The 21336-nt window shown below is 42.1% G+C and overlaps 2 protein-coding genes across 3 annotated transcripts in view; both read left to right on the forward strand.

The window, feature by feature from the left end:
* LOC106564882 (protein kinase C alpha type) overlaps positions 1-11854 on the forward strand; it is a 266895-nt gene extending 255041 nt beyond the window's left edge. For both annotated transcript variants that reach the window (XM_014131369.2, XM_014131371.2), the window contains one exon: positions 10407-11854. In XM_014131369.2, the coding sequence (XP_013986844.1) occupies positions 10407-10577 (171 nt within the window). In that variant the 3' untranslated portion in view covers positions 10578-11854. The remainder of the gene's footprint in view (positions 1-10406) is intronic.
* Positions 11855-20467: 8613 nt separating this feature from the next.
* LOC106564881 (voltage-dependent calcium channel gamma-5 subunit) overlaps positions 20468-21336 on the forward strand; it is a 28009-nt gene continuing 27140 nt past the window's right edge. The window contains exon 1 of the mRNA XM_014131367.2: positions 20468-20882. The gene's annotated coding sequence lies outside the window, so the exon portion shown is untranslated. The remainder of the gene's footprint in view (positions 20883-21336) is intronic.

Genomic DNA, 21336 nt, shown 5'->3' on the forward strand with positions numbered 1-21336 from the left:
GTATGTAGGTAGAGGTGTGTGGACTCCAGTATGAGTATGTAGGTAGAGGTGTGTGGACTCCAGTATGAGTATGTAGGTAGAGGTGTGTGGACTCCAGTATGAGTATGTAGGTAGAGGTGTGTGTTGGTGTGTGGACTCCAGTATGAGTATGTAGGTAGAGGTGTGTGGACTCCAGTATGAGTATGTAGGTAGAGGTGTGTGGACTCCAGTATGAGTATGTAGGTAGAGGTGTGTGGACTCCAGTATGAGTATGTAGGTAGAGGTGTGTGGACTCCAGTATGAGTATGTAGGTAGAGGTGTGTGTTGGTGTGTGGACTCCAGTATGAGTATGTAGGTAGAGGTGTGTGGACTCCAGTATGAGTATGTAGGTAGAGGTGTGTGGACTCCAGTATGAGTATGTAGGTAGAGGTGTGTGGACTCCAGTATGAGTATGTAGGTAGAGGTGTGTGTTGGTGTGTGGACTCCAGTATGAGTATGTAGGTAGAGGTGTGTGGACTCCAGTATGAGTATGTAGGTAGAGGTGTGTGGACTCCAGTATGAGTATGTAGGTAGAGGTGTGTGTGGACTCCAGTATGAGTATGTAGGTAGAGGTGTGTGGACTCCAGTATGAGTATGTAGGTAGAGGTGTGTGGACTCCAGTATGAGTATGTAGGTAGAGGTGTGTGGACTCCAGTATGAGTATGTAGGTAGAGGTGTGTGGACTCCAGTATGAGTATGTAGGTAGAGGTGTGTGTTGACTCCAGTATGAGTATGTAGGTAGAGGTGTGTGTTGTGGGACTCCAGTATGAGTATGTAGGTAGAGGTGTGTGGACTCCAGTATGAGTATGTAGGTAGAGGTGTGTGGTGTGTGGACTCCAGTATGAGTATGTAGGTAGAGGTGTGTGGACTCCAGTATGAGTATGTAGGTAGAGGTGTGTGTTGGTGTGTGGACTCCAGTATGAGTATGTAGGTAGAGGTGTGTGGACTCCAGTATGAGTATGTAGGTAGAGGTGTGTGGACTCCAGTATGAGTATGTAGGTAGAGGTGTGTTGGTGTGTGGACTCCAGTATGAGTATGTAGGTAGAGGTGTGTGGACTCCAGTATGAGTATGTAGGTAGAGGTGTGTGGACTCCAGTATGAGTATGTAGGTAGAGGTGTGTGTTGGTGTGTGGACTCCAGTATGAGTATGTAGGTAGAGGTGTGTGTGTGTGGACTCCAGTATGAGTATGTAGGTAGAGGTGTGTGGACTCCAGTATGAGTATGTAGGTAGAGGTGTGTGGACTCCAGTATGAGTATGTAGGTAGAGGTGTGTGGACTCCAGTATGAGTATGTAGGTAGAGGTGTGTGGACTCCAGTATGAGTATGTAGGTAGAGGTGTGTGGACTCCAGTATGAGTATGTAGGTAGAGGTGTGTGGACTCCAGTATGAGTATGTAGGTAGAGGTGTGTGGACTCCAGTATGAGTATGTAGGTAGAGGTGTGTGTTGGTGTGTGGACTCCAGTATGAGTATGTAGGTAGAGGTGTGTGGACTCCAGTATGAGTATGTAGGTAGAGGTGTGTGTGTGGACTCCAGTATGAGTATGTAGGTAGAGGTGTGTGGACTCCAGTATGAGTATGTAGGTAGAGGTGTGTGTGGGACTCCAGTATGAGTATGTAGGTAGAGTGTGTGTGGACTCCAGTATGAGTATGTAGGTAGAGGTGTGTGGTTGGACTCCAGTATGAGTATGTAGGTAGAGGTGTGTTGGTGTGTGGACTCCAGTATGAGTATGTAGGTAGAGGTGTGTGGACTCCAGTATGAGTATGTTGGTAGAGGTGTGTGGACTCCAGTATGAGTATGTAGGTAGAGGTGTGTGTTGGTGTGTGGACTCCAGTATGAGTATGTAGGTAGAGGTGTGTGGACTCCAGTATGAGTATGTAGGTAGAGGTGTGTGGACTCCAGTATGAGTATGTAGGTAGAGGTGTGTAGACTCCAGTATGAGTATGTAGATAGAGGTGTGTGTGGACTCCAGTATGAGTATGTAGGTAGAGGTGTGTGGACTCCAGTATGAGTATGTAGGTAGAGGTGTGTGTTGGTGTGTGGACTCCAGTATGAGTATGTAGGTAGAGGTGTGTGGACTCCAGTATAGTATGTAGGTAGAAGTGTGTAGACTCCAGTATGAGTATGTAGGTAGAGGTGTGTGGACTCCAGTATGAGTATGTAGGTAGAGGTGTGTGGACTCCAGTATGAGTATGTAGGTAGAGGTGTGTGTGACTCCAGTATGAGTATGTGGGAGGTGTGTGGACTCCAGTATGAGTATGTTGGTAGAGGTGTGTGGACTCCAGTATGAGTATGTAGGTAGAGGTGTGTGTTGGTGTGTGGACTCCAGTATGAGTATGTAGGTAGAGGTGTGTGGACTCCAGTATGAGTATGTTGGTAGAGGTGTGTGGACTCCAGTATGAGTATGTAGGTAGAGGTGTGTGTTGGTGTGTGGACTCCAGTATGAGTATGTTGGTAGAGGTGTGTGGACTCCAGTATGAGTATGTAGGTAGAGGTGTGTGTTGGTGTGTGGACTCCAGTATGAGTATGTAGGTAGAGGTGTGTGGACTCCAGTATGAGTATGTAGATAGAGGTGTGTGTTGGTGTGTAGACTCCAGTATGAGTATGTTGGTAGAGGTGTGTGGACTCCAGTATGAGTATGTAGGTAGAGGTGTGTGTAGACTCCAGTATGAGTATGTTGGTAGAGGTGTGTGGACTCCAGTATGAGTATGTAGATAGAGGTGTGTGTAGACTCCAGTATGAGTATGTAGGTAGAGGTGTGTGGACTCCAGTATGAGTATGTTGGTAGAGGTGTGTGGACTCCAGTATGAGTATGTAGGTAGAGGTGTGTGTTGGTGTGTGGACTCCAGTATGAGTATGTAGGTAGAGGTGTGTGGACTCCAGTATGAGTATGTAGGTAGAGGTGTGTGGACTCCAGTATGAGTATGTAGGTAGAGGTGTGTAGACTCCAGTATGAGTATGTAGTTAGAGGTGTGTAGACTCCAGTATGAGTATGTAGTAGAGGTGTGTGGACTCCAGTATGAGTATGTAGGTAGAGGTGTGTGTTGGTGTGTGGACTCCAGTATGAGTATGTAGGTAGAGCAGTGTGTTTGAATGCAGGTGTGTGTGGAGGAAAGGCAAGTGACAAGATGAAAGGAGAATGATGGATGGAAAGTAAAAAGATATATGGAAAGACCATTGTGTGTGTGTGTGTGTGTGTGCGTGTGTGCGTGCGTGCGTGCGTGCGTGCGTGCATGTGTGCGCATGCGCATGCATGCATGCATAATGTGCTTTAGCTATATTGGTCTGCATGTGCAATGTGCATGCTGGACACGTGTCATTCAGTGTGTGTGTGTGTGTGTGTGTGTGTGTGTGTGTGTTAGATAGAGAGAACTAAACCTCTTCCCCTGACCTATAATAACCATCATCCATTTCAATCCAACTCCACTGTAACACAGGCACCACCGGGAGTCTATTACAACCAATTGGCTGTCATTAGATTCATCTTCACACCGCCATCCATCCCTCCCTCCATCCCCCCCGACCTGACTCTGTCTCTCTAATCCTCTTCTCATCCCCCTCTCATCCTCTCCTCCTCTTCAGTCCTCTCCTCCTGAATCAATCGCACTTCATGCCTGTTCTGACAGCTGGGAGATTGCCATTTAATAGCCAGGTACAGCGAGACCCAGATTATGAACACTAGAGGGTTTATCCATCTAACCAGAGCCGGACAGATAGAACGCGGGAGAGAATAACAAGAACACCTGCTACAGTAGCTATTTATAGATATAGCTTATCTAGACTCATATTTAGAGAACAACTGGATATGTGGTTTACGTTTGTAGAGATGGAAGTGGGTCAAAGTGGAAGGATATGAGACTTGCTGATTAATGTTGATGGAATCACTGTGGTCAGGGAGCTTACAGTAAAACTTCAATTAATAGCCCGGGTGTTTATTTGCTTAAATCACTGAACACAACAGGTGCTTATTGGAGACAGGCTTCTATTTGAGCCAGGTGTCTATTTCCTTAATGAGCACAGCTTTTGCTCATTTTCATGTTTAATTCCAGCATTCACTTCCAACATTTTAATTAATTTCTTCATTTCCTGCACTAATGTGTTATCATTTACATGCTGTGTCATGTTTCTTTTGTCTTAGTATGCCTCTATTTAAAAAAAAAATTATAATAATAATTCCTTGCCAGAATTATTCTCCTGTTAACTGTGCATTTTTGGCAGTTCTTATTTGCCACTAGAGGGCGATAGGCCAATTTCTAGGGGTTTGTACTCCCTATGTTGTTGGCTGTTTTTCTGCTTGTCAGTTAGCTAGCAGTTCTAAACTGTAAGCAGTTAATGGTTAGCGGTTTCTTACTTGCTATAAAAAAGAGATTGCCTTCATTTTTTTTTGGTCATCGCTGAATTATTTAATGTAACAAATCAAACAATAAACCTCGTAAACAATTCATGGGGAGTTCTTCAGGATAAAAGAAATAGAATGGAGCTAAGCACAGGCAAAATCCTAGAGGAAAACCTGGTTGTCTGCTTTCCACCAGACACTGGGAGATGAATTCACCTTTCAGCAGGACAATAACCTGAAACACAAGGCCAAATCTACACTGAATTTGCTTGCCAAGAAGACAGTGAATGTTCAAGAGTGGCCAAGTTACAGTTTTGACTTAAATCAGCTTGAAAATGGTTGTCTAGCAATGATCAATAAACGATGTGAGAGCTTGAAGAATTTTGAAAAGAATAATGGGCAAATGTTGCACAATCCAGGTGTGGAAAGCTCTTAGAGATTTACCCAGAAAGACTCACAGCTGTATTCGCTGACAAAGTATTGACTCGGAGGTGTGAATACTTATGCAAATGAGATATTTCTGTATATAATTTTCTATACATTTTCCAAAACGTCTATTGGGGTATTGTGTGACGATGGGTTAAAAAATACATATTTAATCAAATTTGAATTCAGGCTGTAACAACAAAATGTGGAATAAGTTGAGGGGTATGAATACTTTCTGAAGGCACTGTATACTAGTAAGAAGATCATCAAAACAACAGTGAGATGCTGAGGTCGTTCTGTAGTAGGATAGAGAGAGAGAGAATACTTCAGCAAGTATTTTAATAGAAACAGACAGCCATTTATCATACTAAATAGAATTCCTTTAATATGCTTGAGTGCGAGTGGTTTTTTTGTGTGTGTGACAGAGAAATACCCAAAGTGCGTCAAACAGCAGTTTACAAGCAATGTCATCTGTCATTAAGAGTAGCACAACGTAGCGTGTACAATGAGTGACATTGTAACAAACATTAAACACAACGAAACTAAGCTATACAGCAGGTTTGAGTCAATTTCATTGGGGTCAACATTTAGTCAATTCAGGAAGTAAGCTGGAATTGGAATTGCACTTGACTTCCTGAATTAATTGAATAGAAGGGTAATTGACTAGAGAGACATTTGCATACGGGGGGGTTAGGTCTCAGTGGCAAAAGGGGGAGGATGAAAAAGAGGAGAGGAGGTGATGAGAAAAGAAGTTGGACAGAAATGTATTGCCTTTAATGGAAAATTTGGGAAAACTTGTAGGAGATTGTTTGTCAAGATCAATATGAGATGTGTGACTCACTGGCCATTGTTCAAACAAGCCAAATAGACACTACAGTATTCGAGGAGACTGATGAAAGAGGGGGATGGAAGAAATTTCTGCAATACTCCTTTCATCCATCTCTTTTGTGGACACATTGAGAGCGAGGATGTGTGTGCGTGGGGTCGGTTTGACAGAGGCATGTGTTTGAGTGGGGTCGGTTTGACAGAGGTATGTGTTTGAGTGGGGTCGGTTTGACAGAGGTATGTGTTTGAGTGGGGTCGGTTTGACAGAGGCATGTGTGTGCGTGGGGTCGGTTTGACAGAGGTATGTGTTTGAGTGGGGTCGGTTTGACAGAGGCATGTGTTTGAGTGGGGTCGGTTTGACAGAGGCATGTGTGTGAGTGGGGTCGGTTTGACAGAGGCATGTGTGTGAGTGGGGTCGGTTTGACAGAGGTATGTGTTTGAGTGGGGTCGGTTTGACAGAGGTATGTGTTTGAGTGGGGTCGGTTTGACAGAGGCATGTGTGTGCGTGGGGTCGGTTTGACAGAGGTATGTGTTTGAGTGGGGTCGGTTTGACAGAGGCATGTGTTTGAGTGGGGTCGGTTTGACAGAGGCATGTGTGTGAGTGGGGTCGGTTTGACAGAGGCATGTGTGTGAGTGGGGTCGGTTTGACAGAGGTATGTGTTTGAATGGGGTCGGTTTGACAGAGGCATGTGAGTGAGTGGGGTCGGTTTGACAGAGGTATGTGTTTGAGTGGGGTCGGTTTGACAGAGGTATGTGTGTGCGTGGGGTCGGTTTGACAGAGGCGTGTGTTTGAGTGCACGCATCTTTGTGTCTATAGAATGGAGTATGCTGTTGTTTCGGGCATCATTTGGTACAAAAAACCCATAAAAGTCATCGTAATCTGTCAGCGTGAATTCATTTGCGTCTTTTCTTCAACAATATTATTATTGTTATTATTATAAGGAGATCTGTGCTCTTTTGCGTCATGAAAATGGCGCCATGTCAGTATGTGCCTTCTCTCTTCTATGTTGATATGTGTTGTTGCTGTTTTCCTCTTCTCCGTTCTACTGCATCTTGACACAGAGTGACAGTGGGTGGCTGGGAGCCAGTGTCACCTGTCTGTCAGTGTAGGAGTCAAGGAGGACACAGAGTCCCCAGGCTCACTGAACACACACACACATACACCACACAACTCTGAATATAGGACAACAGGACTTTTCTACTTTGAATAGACACATACCACCACCAACGTGCCGTGTAGACTACCACACCAACCCAATCAATGGAGGTTTTCCAACCACAGTGGAACACACACAGCTGTACAACAATGTAGACCTCCATAGGGAATGTATAGTGAATTCCACTCTGGAGAAAGAGCTTCCACATCCAGACCCAGGCTTTCCATGTTAAAAAAAAAAGAAGAAAAAATACCACTTTCACATTATCATGCCAACCCAAACATTACCGTGCTGGCTCGGATTTTTACCTTTCACATTGTCCTTTCTGGCATGGTTCCAGCAACTACGTTGGGTGTATTTCTGAGGTGTCCTAATCGGTGATTGATGTAGATTTAGTCAATATATCACCAATCTTCCCCTATCTGCAAGTGTGGCCAATGGCATTACACCTTATTGAAAGGTAAATTCAACTAACCAATCTGAAGAAATAAACATCCAAATAAATATTTCTGCAGTAGCAAGAGGAAGCATAACCAACCCTGTTACGGGTGCGTAACGAGGCAAGCACAGTACAGCTGGCATCTGCTTGTCTCTGCTAAGTCATGTAAATCAACCCATATCCTTTTCCCATGTGGGCTTACAGTACAGAGAGAGACATAGAGAAGGAGGGATATTCCCTGCCAGATTCCTGGGGAGGTTTAAAGCCCATTAAGTAGGACAAACACACACACAGTGTAGGTGGAATAACTGATGAGGACAGAGCGAGAAGAAGAGGTGGTGCAGCAGGATTTCTGGTGTAAACACAGAACCACACTGTGAAGTTAGAGAATAAGTCTTTAATTCCCCATTCCCCACTGCCTGTGCTTTCTGTAATGCCCCTATATGAACTTTGGTGTGTTATTATAGATTTACCATTGTCGTTTTATGTGTTGACTGCATCCTTAGTAATGTAATGGTCCTAAAGCGTTTTGAGTTATCTATTTGAATTTACCCAATTACCCAAGGTACTGGCGACAATCCTTAGACTCTTAAGACCCAACCCAAGAGGGAATCACTGCAACCTACTAGTAGCCTCCAAAATAAACCACAATTTTGGGAAAGATTGCCTTTGATAAGAAATGTTCCACCAAACTCTACAGGCCTTCACGTATCAATTGTTAGAAGGTACACTGTATGATGAAGTCGAATTGAGGCCTTCACAAGTTCAAGCCACAGTGCCAGGCGCTTTAAAGGGTGTCAGAAGTGTGAAGCGACTGACAGCAGTATTTTTGGTGTTGGCGGCCATTTTGTGGCATTTGCGTCAGTAATGCCGTAGGGCTAGAGCAGCTGCTCTTATTCAGATGTATTGACTGTCATGTAACAATCATTCAAGATGGATGCAAAATACTTAAGCAGACGTATTCTACGGTCACTCTGGATAAGGGCATCTGCTAAATGACTCAAATGTAAAGTGTAAATCAATTTCTCTGCCCATTTTTGCATTCAAGTTTAAAAAACATATACAATTTAAATAAGACAACTGAATGCTGGCTTGACTCCATTGAGAACTATGTCATACTGTACATACATACAAATCAATCACATAATGTATGTTTTCTTGGACTATCATCTTGTAGATGACAGAAATGGGATGTACACCCACCCATGCTCCCAGAGCGTTCACAGAGTTGACCTTGGCTTGTTAGTTGTGGAATGCTAATCCAACCACCCTCGCCTGATACGTCTCCATGCTATTGATAGGTTTGGATAACCCTGTCTTTACAGTCAGGATGAAAACGGCTCCACTTTTCTCACATTCAATAGCAGAGGTTTGCTCTGCTCTTGTCAACACGCCAATTAACCCTTTGACAACCCTGCTGTACGTCGATTGGCGATGTTGCTATTTTGATTCAAGTGAACTTCTCATTTGTCGCAACGCAATCAGCTTTGACAGTGAAGGTCAGATGTTACATAAAACCTCTACATACAGTGGGGGTCAGATGTTACATAAAACCTCTACATAGAGTGGGGGTCAGATGTTACATAAAACCTCTACATACAGTGGGGGTCAGATGTTACGTAAAACCTTTACATACAGTGGGGGTCAGATGTTACATAAAACCTCTACATACAGTGGGGGTCAGATGTTACATAAAACCTCTACATACAATGGGGTCCGAAATTATTGGCACCCTTGATAAAGATGAGCAATAAGGACTGCATAAAATAAATAATTCAGCTATTGTTTGCTCCAAAAAAAATGGGATATGTATATTATTTTATACTAAACAAATTATTTAGTTTCAAAAGTAATATTTATTTTTCAAAACGGTAGGGGTCAAAATTATTGACACCCCTAAAGATTCTTAGAACAAAATAAATTGTTTAGTGTTTGGTCCATAGCATGCAATGATTACATCAAGCTTGTGACTCTGCAAACTTGTTGGATGCATTTGCAGTTCGTTTTGTTTGTGTTTCCGATAATTTTGTGCCCAATAGAAATGAATGGTAAAAAATGTATTGTCATTTTGGAGTCAATTTTATTATGAATAAGAATAGAATCTGTTTCTAAACACTTCTACATGAATGTGGTTGTTACAATGAATATGGATAATCCTGAATGAATAGTGAATAACGATGCGTGAGAAAGTTAGATTGTCAACGATCATACCCTCAAGACATGCTAACCTCTCACCATTACAATAACAGGGGAGTTTACCATGTCTTGGGGGTATGATCTTTGACCATTTGTACTTGTTAAACAAAACATTTTTTTTTATGAGCAATTTTCTTAGTATAAAATAATATAATTTCCAAATTTTTGTGAGCACACAATATAGCTCAGTATTTGAATTATTTATTTTATACAGTCGTTATTGCTCATCTTTCTTGTACATTTACATTTTAGTAATCTAGCAGACTCTTACCCTGAACCACTAACAGTAAGGAGTGCATACATTTTCATACTGGTCCCCTTTGGGAATCGAACCCTACCAACTGAGCCACACTTTAGTGTGTCAATAATTACGGACCCCACTGTACATCCAAACAACATGAGGAGCTCGATCAAAACAGGTTACCGGGTCAGAAGCGACTAAGACGTGTTTGACTGTAGAGATCCTGACATCATCTCCCTCAATTCCCTCTGCGACTCTTTCCAAAGTCTTGTTTGTACAGTACAGATTGCTGTTTCACAGCTGCACGCCAGTGTTACTTTTTAAAACCAATGGATTCAATTGCATTAAAAACATTATAATCCAGGTGACTGGGGTTTTGTCCCAAATGGCATCCTATTCCCTCTACAGTGCACTACTTTAGGGCCCATAGGGCTCTGGTCAAAAGTAGTGCACTATAAAGGGAATTGGATGTCATTTGGGACTCATGCTGGGATGTAGAGCATGTCATGTGATGTTAGCGTGGGAACAAGAGGGGGAGAATAGGAATAGATAGAGCGGTATCAGGTGCGAAATGTTCTCTCTTTCCTTCCGTTCTCTCTTTTAGCAGAACAGGCGATGGAGGTGGAGGGATATCTAATCAAGCCCAGTTTCTATTTGCGCATGTATTTCTTCTTACCTTTGTGTGTTCCGTATGTTACAGTTGCAGCCACCTACGCCTCCCATTTTAAAACCTCTGTCTCTCTCTCTCTCTTTCTATCCCTCTCTTGCAGTGCGGCAAAGGGGCGGAGAACTTCGACAAGTTCTTCACGCGCACCCAGCCCCAGCTCACGCCGCCCGACCAGCTGGTCATCGCCAACATCGACCAAGCTGACTTCTCAGGCTTCTCATTCATCAACCCCCAGTTCATACACCCCTCCCTGGTCTCCCTGCACACCGTATGAGGAGGAGGAGGAGGGGGGGGGGACCATGGACCCCCCTTCCTACCTCCGCTACCTACCTAGCACTAACCCTCCACCAACTGCAGCTTCTTCAAGCCAAACTCCCAACCACCAAACTGGTCCAACTTAACAACAACAACGTGGACACTGATATCGACCGCCATTTTGAGTTCCTCTATCAATGTATTAATGATGTGTCCTCTAGGAATTGGACTTGGGGCTCTGAGTGAGAGGAGTTGGTGAGTGGAAATGCTGTGTGTTAATGGTGAGGATGAAGGTTTGAGGAAGGAGGTGTATGTAGGGTTGATATACTTTCCCACCCACCCGTTGTGTTTGTATTCGAATGGGCAATTATTTGAAATCAACTCCTATTGAAATGAATCATGATAGATATTGAGATGACTGACCTGTTGTTTTGAATGTGTGGGGACAAAACCCATGAAACAATGCCAGTTTTTTTAACTGATTCTAGAGCGAAGGGTTAACTTCTTGTTAAACCCTGTACTGGCTATACTGGTCTCCATTGAAACCCAAGGAAACTACAAACGTAATCTCTTGTTTTGAGCTATTGGGTCAGAGTTTGAGCCAAATATGAGGTCAGTACAGGGAGACTATGTTTACAGTCTTACCTTGTGTTGGTGAGATTTTATTTCAATATGTGTCATAACAGGTGCCCCTATGTTTCAATATGCATCAAATAATACACACCCAGTACGAATATCGTGACACACTAACAATAACACGCACATACAGATGTAGGATCTTCATTTGATCCCCCTATTGCAGGAAAACTTTCCTGCATTGCAAACTAAAATGTGTAATGTATTTGAGGTTTAAAAAGGCTTTTGAAGTTTGTAATTTCCACTTAGAAATGTCAGACTTGATTTTCCCTTAAGAAAAATGTATCAACCCTTTAAAAAAAGGCTATTAATTATGATCCACCTAATAATTCACATTTCCTGTAGCCGCAGGATACATTTTTCTGCTGTAGCAAACTGGCTCAAATTAAGATCATACATCTGTACACACAAATTGCAGTTACACAGGGATATATTGAACCTTGAACTACAGGTTGTATGGTTATCTTGTCATTAGGTTTACAACCGTGAGTGGACATTCAGACCGAACACAGTAGAAGTTGTGGTTAGATGAAGTAGGCAGTGTGACAGTCACATCTTCTTTAAACACCTACACAAGAATCACAGGTTAACAGAAGTATAAAGGTGGTCTATCCAAAACCAAATCGAGATCAATTAAACACTACTTTGTGACAACCTTTTTACTATCCTCCTGTCCCAACTTTGTCACTGTTTGCCCACTTATCAAAAAATGTCTCTCAATGGCCATGATTCACTTTGACGTGAAGAAGTCCTTCAAAGTTAAGTTCCTGAAGGAAATTTCTTGAGGGTTTAGGAAGGAAGTGACCTAAAACTCTTGTTTTTTGTTTGTTTGAGAGGTAGCAACTAAATTAAATTGATGTTGAGTTATTGTTTGCTTACTCTATGAACCGTGCAATATTATATTGCATGCTTATACCCTTATACATGGATATAACACCATTCTAACAATGTTGACTAGAGTATCACGTTATTAAAACGTTTAGTTCCCTTTTCTGCTTTAATGTGATGTCATGCATTTCCCCCCAATTAGTTCTAATTCATATTTTAATGTACACATACCAGTGTATTAACTCTTTTGTAAATATTCATGAGTGATTTATAAAAGTATAGTATCTCGCAGTTTTTATACCAACAACTGAATGTGATTTTATTACGTTAGATAGGTTAACATATTTCTATGTAAAAAAAAAGTACCCCAAAATATCAACTTTGTAACAATTAGGTAATAAAGTCGGTCGGGATTAGCAAACCGAGAGAAACATCTGGAAGACTTTTGCAGATATTATCAAGCGTTTTCCGTTTGCTCTCGTCTCCATCGCACATATCCCATGTTCTTGAATGCGATCGCTGAGTGAGTTGCCTGAATGTGTGCCTGGCTCTTGTATCTGCATGTTGTTGGTAAAGATGAAGAAAAAAAACGTGATCATGATATAAATGCTGCATGATACTCAGTACCAGTAACCAGGCCCCTGGTCGGACAGCAAGGAGTCTCCGCCCAAACACAGATCCAGGATCAGGTGAACCTAAGCCATTCACAATTAGGAGACTATGGGCAAATCTGACTCCAGATATGCGGTTAGGGGAACTCTTAAACACATCTCTGTACTAGACCAGCGGGACAACTTGCTTTCTAGTGTCTCAATGAAGGGGTTTTGTTTCTTCTTATCGTTAGTGTTGTTTGTTTGTATAAAAAAATTACAATTTACATAATTTTTGGGGGCGTTGTTTTTTAGGGGGTTATAGATTCTGCTCAAGTAATTCAGGAATGTTTCTCGGAATTATCACCATAGCAATTCATTTCTTCACATCTAACTGTTGATAGATTTATACAATTCCCTCGACTTTTGCTCCTCTAAACCTTTTCCTAACCTTGTAACTGTGCCAATCCTGAAATAGCCAGAACCCGACAATAGCAGCGTTGCACTAGCTGTAGTCATACCAATGACGCGTCATTACCGAAGTCTTGTCAGTACCAAAATCTTGTCAATACCGATGTGTTGTCAATACACATGTTTTTTCAATACCGATGACTCGTCAGTACAGATGTCTCTCCATGGTAGACTCTTAGTGGTTAGTCCAAGAGAGTGTGCCAACGCCACATATCACAATGTCTGTCCGACCCATGTGCTTCTCGCAAAAAATATGTAGCTAAGGGAATGCTAATTCAAATAATGTCGACATGGTTCTGATGCCAGTCAATCCGGCAGTCGTTTCTTGTAGGTTTTTTAATGTCACGTTAGTAGCCTACACCTCTGTGTGAGTTTACCTTTGTGCTTTATAGCCGGATAGCAGTATGATGCTTCTGCTATACCATGCCTGCTTACCCCTTACCTCTCTGTGCCTATCAGTCAGAGTGTATGTGTTTACATGTGCGTGTGAGAGAGAAGGAAGGAAAGCATAAATGGGTGGTTGATGAGTGATTGGGTGAATAAATGAGTGTGTGTGGTTGAGTGAGTAATTGATAGTGAACAACCCCGTTCCTCATCCTATTGGCCTGTTAAACCCCCTGTCTGGGTAGCTCATCTCCTCTGTTCATCCTTCCATTCCTCCCCCCTTTCTCAGTGCCTGGGCAATCAATCCATTCTCTTATTGACAAAGCCCTCATCCCTTCTCCAATCAGTTCTTGAAAGCAGTTTTGTGTGAGAAACTCACCTTTACAGGCTGACGCCAACCTGCCCTTCTTGCCCCTTCCCATCCTCCCAAAACACACTGGGGAAAGAATTGGCCAAATGTGTTCTTTTTCACCTTTGTTTACATCCTGTGTAATATTTTCTTTTGCCTTAGCTCCTACGGGTGCGTCCCAAATGGCACCCTATTCCCAATATATTGCACTACTTTTGTCCATAGGCCTTGGTCAAAAGTAGCGCACTATATAGGGAATAGGATGCCATTTGAGAAACAGTCACAGTCTCTAACCTCCCCCCCCCCATTCTCTGTTGATTCATGTCCAAACCAAGCGCTTCTTCTGTCCCCGTACATAATGATTTAGATATCTACATAGACTTGTAAAATAAAGAATATATTGTATTTTGCAAATGGTGTATGTTCGTTCTCCCCAAAACCCTTTGAAAGCGAGTCTGGGCTACTTACCTTGTAATCAATAGTGTAATTTGTACCTACTGTATGATAATGCAAATAAAAAATAAAAATAATGGCTATTCGGAAGCTGTTGTCTTTTTTACTCAACTCATCAAAATCCACCATTATAAAAGGTTCATTCCTGGGAATGACATTACTCTATTTAAATATACTGGGTAACACTTTACGGTCCGTAATAAACCATTTTTAAGGCATTTACAAAAAGTTTGCTCGCCATTTATTAATCACTACTACCACATTTGTAAATGTTAGTAAGTTTTGAAATTACACTGGTTACTCCAAACATTTTGAAAGTATTTGTAAAGTACAAATAGTACTCACTTTAAATTGCAAAAATACTACTAATGATTCATAAATGGTGAACACACAATGCCTTATACATTGTTTATTACAGACTCTTAAAATAATCTGACATTTCTGTCAACTCACATTCATCAAGTGTTCTGATTGCACTCAAAATGGGATTGGTTTTTCTAGTCTTATTTTGAGAGATGCATCTCCTGCAGAACCCCAATATCGCTGTCATCGTTTCCTCTCCTTTACTGCTGACATGGACAGGAAGTTTGCAATTGATGAAACCATTGGCAAATTTAATTTGAGCAAATAAAGTATGAAAAGGCACAGAAATTGGGTTTTAGTTGTGAGGAAGAGAAGATGGCTTGCTGGGGAAAAGTCAGATGACCTTACCTGATTCTTTGACTGTCAACCCATCTACACTAACAGCCAGAGCACAGAATACAACAAGGAAACGGCTTTCACTGACAGTTGGTCCAGTTGTAAATTGTTATATGGACACAGTCACGATAACATTTATCCTAAATGTCTGGTAAAAATGAAGCTTCCTGATTTATGATCCCTTACGGGAATCAACACATGCAACCAAGATGTATGGCAGATGTATGATATTATGTCCACAATCTCAGTCATCTTCAGTAACAGAAGTTCAAGTGTCTCTTGCCATTTGAAAAAGCGTGATGAACCTTAACCAAGGTTCAGTAAGCCTGACTTACCATCATATGTGAGGACCAGGGGTGAGTGCATATGGACATTAAAGTTTAACAAGTGAAGCTCTCGGAAGAAGCGTGAAAATGAGGTGCTGAATTTTTCATTGTGGACGCTGTAGCACAATCAAAGTCTTTGTCAGCTGCTGGCTTTCTCATTTACAAGCTGGTTGGCACAGGAAGGCCCCTGCAGATGTTCCAGTTACTGAGTTCAACCTGTACTTAATGTCTATGTGGCCCAGGCCCGGGCTCTGTCCCAAATGGCACCCTACTCCATATACAGTGACCTACTTTCGACTAAAGCCCACTGAGCGTACAAAACATTAGGAACACCTGCTCTTTCCATGACATAGACTGACCAGGTGAATCCAGGTGAAAGCTTTAAACGTCACCTGTTAAATCCACTTCAATCAGTGTAGATGAAAGGGAGGAGACAGGTTTAAAGAAGGATCTTTAAGCATTGAGACAATTGAGACATGGATTGTGTATGTGCGCCATTCAGAGGGTGAAACATTTAAGTACCTTTGAACGTAATATGGTAGTAGTTGCCAGGTGCACCGGTTTGAGTGTGTCAAGAACTGCAACTCTGCTGGTTTATTCACCCTCAACAGTTTTCCGTGTGTATGAAGACCACCCAATGGACATGGAGTGAACATGGGCCAGCATCCCTGTGGAACGCTTTCGACACCTTGTGCGTGTGAGAGTCCATGCCCCGACGCATCGAGGCTGTTCTGAGAGCAAAAGGGGTTGCAACTCAATATTAGGAAGGTGTTCCTAATGTTTTGTACACTCAGTGTATATAGGGAATAGGGTTCCATCTAGGACAGGGTTCCATCTCCTCTCCCATGTGGACTCATGAGGTCGTTACTAGGTCAGACAAACAGAATACAGGAACTATAAAAGCTGTGATAGGTAGGTAATGAAATTGCTCACTGTAATGTTTGTGTACTTAATACTTATAATTTCATATCTGTGTTTGTGCATGCATTTGTGAAAGCTTGCGATAAGCATATTCTTGTACTGTGTACGCTACACTATATCCTGTGCATAAGGACAAATCAACTTTGATATGGCATGGACATGTGAGTACTATACACCCACCTTATGCAGATGTGTGAGTAGGTTGATCATCAGCTCCATTGCTGGGTAGACTGAAGGACAGGCTGGTGTTGATGGAGGACTATGGTGTAATGGTCAGATCTGTTAGAACTTTTGGCGGATCTACAGAGCGGATATCTACGGAACGTCTTACCAACCAACCAGGCTCTACGGTGCCTGAGGGGCCAATCAATGAGGTGGCAGGAGCTACATGCATTTCATGTCATTTCAATTCGGTCAATTCAAGGGATGAAATTCAAATATTGTGAACAAGCAGATATACAGTGCATTCGAAAAGTATTCAGACCCCTTGACTTTCGAAATGTTGTTACATTACAGCCTTATTCTAAAAGTGATTCCTCATCAATCTACACACAATACCCCATAATAAAAAAGCAAAAACTGATTTCTAGAAATGTTTGCAAATTTATAAACAAAGAATTCTGGAAATATCACATTTACAAAAGTATTCAGACCCTTTACTAAGTACTTTGTTGACGCATCTTTGGCAGCGATTACAGCCTTGATTTATGACACTACAAGCTTAGCACACCTGTACTTGGGGAGATTTTCCCATTCTTCTCCTCAGATCCTCTCAAGCTCTGTCAGGTTGGATGGGAAGTGTTGCTGCAAAGCTATTTTCAGGTCTCTTCAGAGATGTTTGATCGGGTTCAAGTCCGGGCTCTGGCTGGGCCACTCAAGGACATTCAGAGACTTGTCCTGACGCCACTCCTGCATTGTCTTGGCTGTGTGCTTAGGGTCATTGTCCTGTTGGAAGGTGAACCTTTGCCCCACTCTGAGGTCCGGAGCGCTCTGGAGCAGGTTTTCATCAAGGATCTCTCTGTACTTTGCTCCGTTCATCTTTCACTCAATCCTGACTAGTCTCCCAGTCGCTGCCGCTGAAAAACATCCCCACACCATGATGCTGCCCTCACCATGCTTCACCGTAGGGATGGTGCCAGGTTTCCCCCAGACGTGACGCTGGTATTCAGTCCAAATAGTTCAATCTTGGTTTCATCAGACCAGATAATCTTATTTCTCATGATTTTAGAGTCCTTTAGGTACCTTTTGGCAAACTCCAAGTGGGCTATCGTGCCTTTTACTGAGGAATGGTTTCTGTCTGGCCACTTTGCCATAAAGGTCTGGTTGATGGTCCCTCTGACAGAGATAGTTGTCATTTTGGATGGTTCTCCCATCTCCACAGTGGAACTCTGGAGCTCTGTCAGAGAAACCATCGGGTTCTTGGTCACGTCCCTGACCAAGGCGCTTCTCCCCCGATTGCTCAGTTTGACCGGCGGCCAGCTCTAGGAAGAGTCTTGGTGGTTCCAAGCGTCTTCCATTTAAGAATGATGGAGGCCACTGTGTTCTTGGGGACCTTCAATTCTGCAGAAATGTTTTGGTACCCTTCCCCAGATCTGTGCCTCCACACAATCCTGTCTCGGAGCTCTATGGACAATTCCTTCAACCTCATGGCTTGATTTTTGCTCTGACATGCACTGTCAACTGTGGGACCTTATATAGACATGTGTGTGCCTTTCCAAATCATGTCCAATCAATTGAATTTACCACAGTTGGACTCCAATCAAGTTGTAGAAACATCTCAAGGATGATCAAAGGAAACAGGATGCACCTGATCTCAATTTCAAGTCTCATAGCAAAGGGTCTGAATACTTATGTAAATAAGATATTTGTTTTTTATTTTTAATACGTTTGCAAACATTTCTAAAAACCTGTTTTTGCTTTGTCATTATGGGGTACTGTATGTAGATTGATGAGGGAAAAAAAATATTTTATCAATTTTAGAATAATGCTGTAACAAAACAAAATGTGGGAAAAGGGAAGGGGTCTGAATACTTTCCGAACACACTGCACTATAAAACACAAGGCTTTACAATGACTTCACCTGAATGAGCAAAAAGCCCACTGATAGTCCTATGGAAACATATAGCTCTCTGTCTCTCGTTCTCTCTCTCCCTCAAGAGGTCAAAAGCTGTTACTTTTACTTTGTAAGACACAAAATTGTAAAAGCGTACATCATGCTCTTCAATGTTCATTATTTTCAACATAAGTAACACTCAGCCATGACATCTTAGCACTCTGGCGTGCGTACGTACGTACGTACGTGGGTGGGTGGGTAGAGTGGTGGGCAAGGAGAGGAGGTGCCATTAGATTTGTTGAATCTCTCTATCCCCCTCTCACACTCTCTCTCTCTCTCTCTCGCTCTCTCTCTCTCTCTCTCTCTCTCTCTCTCTCTCTCTCAATCTGACTCTACATCTTAACAGTAATTAACCCTCTTCAACAAGAGAGTCTTTGCTGTCAGTCTGGTATAATTTAATTACTAGAACGCTAGTGATGAAGAGCCATTGGATCTCTCGCTGCCTTATTAAGCCATCATGTCTCTGTCCCAAATGGCACCCTATTCAGTACACTACTTTTGACCAGGGCCCTTAGGGCTCTAGTCAAAAGTAGTCCACTATGTAGGGAAAAGTGCCATTTGGAATGCAGCCCATATCATTGTGTCAATGGCTTCCCTGAATCTGAATCTAATTAACTGTCTGCTTTGCTCTACCAGTAACCAATAGGGATGTCTGCTCAGCGTCTGAGCTGCTATAGTCTGGAGCCCTAAAAGTCTGTTCATTGCTCTAGTGGGAGTATTGGAATGGGAGTATTGGAATGGGAGTATTGGAATGGGAGTATTGGAATGGGAGTATTGGAATGGGAGTATTGGAATGGGAGTATTGGAAGCTCTGTGAAAACAATGGTACTGTATGTTGAGGGAACTTGTTAAAAGGTCCCTCTCTCTCAAATCCAAATTCCTTGATTGACATGAGAAACATTGTGTAAATATTGCCAAAGCATCAATGTATGCTATATAATTGAAATTGTAAGGTAATAATAAAACAATAAATAATAATAAAATAGAATAGTTAAAACGAAATAGAAATGACAATAGAATGATAATTGTGGACAGTAATATAAAATAGAATCAATAATAGGTTAAACATGGAAAATAACAAGCTACTATTATTACTACTAAAATGAATGCTACCACCACTGTTATTTACACTAATACCACAACTAGCCCTACTATTATTATTACCAATACTATAATTTCTACCAAAAATCTCTCTCTACTCACTCACACACACAAAATAAAATGTGGAAAAAGGGAAGGGGTATGTTGTGTTCATAATTGGATAAAGAGAGAATTAGTAATGTTTTGGGCCTGGTTCTCAAACCAGTGGCTCACTAAATGAGATTACACACTCTGGGGAAGAGGAGTGGCTGTCACTACACTCTGGTAACACTAAGCAGGGGGTCTCCCCTTCACACTCTCAGGTTGCATCCCAAACAGCACCCTATTCCCTATATAGTGTGCTACTTTTGACCAGGGCCCTGGTGCATTATATAGGGAATAGGGTAATATTTGGGATGCAACCTCAGGGCTGGTTGCTTCATATTTAATGTTCAGCTACGTTGGGGATGAAGTATAGTGGTTCCTTAATGTCCATAATGAGGGGTTAATGAGAGGAGTGGGTTTTGAAAGATTGCTGGTGCTGAGTTATAGAATTAGAATTCCATTCAATTCTATGTCTATGGTTGAAGCTACCACGGCAATTTGTTACTTCAAAAACGTTAGAGGTCTTTATAATGCATTAGGACACATTTTATACCTGCCTGTGGGGCGACTTCTGGCGCTGCCCATGGAGAAGAAATGTTGCCATGCTTTGACTGAGAAAGAACATGGATAGACGGGAAGAATAACAGGTCGCAGCTTCACTGATGCCAGAACAAACATGCATAGGCCTAACAAATTGTGCCAGGAAAAGTAGATCCCCCTTGGGGGGGGGTCAGTGCTACATTTAGTTGTAATGCTTTGTAAATGTTATGCACACATAAATACCATACCATAATCAGACAAAATCTGTAATAATGTAGTAAATAATTAAAACTTTGGGGGTGGTTGGCTACCCACCCAAAAAACAAAAGTGCTCATATTATCCATAATATATATATTTTTTTTTTATTAAATGGGTTATGACGCTGAAGTCACCCACAGGCGTTTGTCTTGCATGTCACATGATGGAAGCTTCGTCGTGGGTTTGATGCTTGATTGAACAGCTGTGTAGTATTCAGCTCACTCGAATCCACAACGTTGATGAAGGAAAGTCCATGGATGCCAATCTCTGGACCGTAGTTTTATCCAAAAGAGGGACATTATTTGTGGGCTGCATTTCGCAAAAGCGAACTTTGATTTTGTTTAATAATCAGTGAAGCTTCATAGGCTAACCATATCCCTAAAGGCTGCCCAACTGCTGGCGCCAGGCAGAAGTGGAGTGCGCAACGAGTATTGTCCTGTCGTGGGGCACTAAGCGCGCGACACATCCACTGCTTCTCTGCGAGTCAACTGTAGACAAGTGTAGAGCGACACGAGAGGAACAGTATTGTAAGAAAAATAGCGCTTTCATCGACGAGGCTTATTTGTGAAGGTAAACAATGTTTATTTCAATTATTTCCTTCCCTTTTGAAGTGTCTTTTAGTAGGCTGTCCGAAATGTATTCAGTTGAGATATAGGCGCTCAGAAGCGCCTCTTTAGTTTGTTCGTCTCCACGTGATATACTATTGTTTTCTTCATTCGCTGCTCTGTAAAAATAAATTACTTTTCGAAGCATTAGTTTTAGAAGCTTAAGCTTATTCCTGGGTTGTAGGCTCTAGCAATGTAAAAAAAACGAAAGGTCGAATAATGATACAAACACTATCCTTTGTATAAATATTCAAACCCATTTAGTCAGTTAATGAGAACGGTGTAGGCTGTATTATGTGGAGGGAAAACCTTCACTTCCATAAACATAACTTTTTACCATGTCGATGTGAATACGAACAGGTAGTTTTTACGACTGTGTGGGAACGATATTTTCAGCATGAACTAATGTGTAAGCATTG

The sequence above is a fragment of the Salmo salar genome, chromosome ssa12, assembly GCF_905237065.1.
Source record: "Salmo salar chromosome ssa12, Ssal_v3.1, whole genome shotgun sequence".
Lineage (NCBI taxonomy): Eukaryota > Metazoa > Chordata > Actinopteri > Salmoniformes > Salmonidae > Salmo > Salmo salar.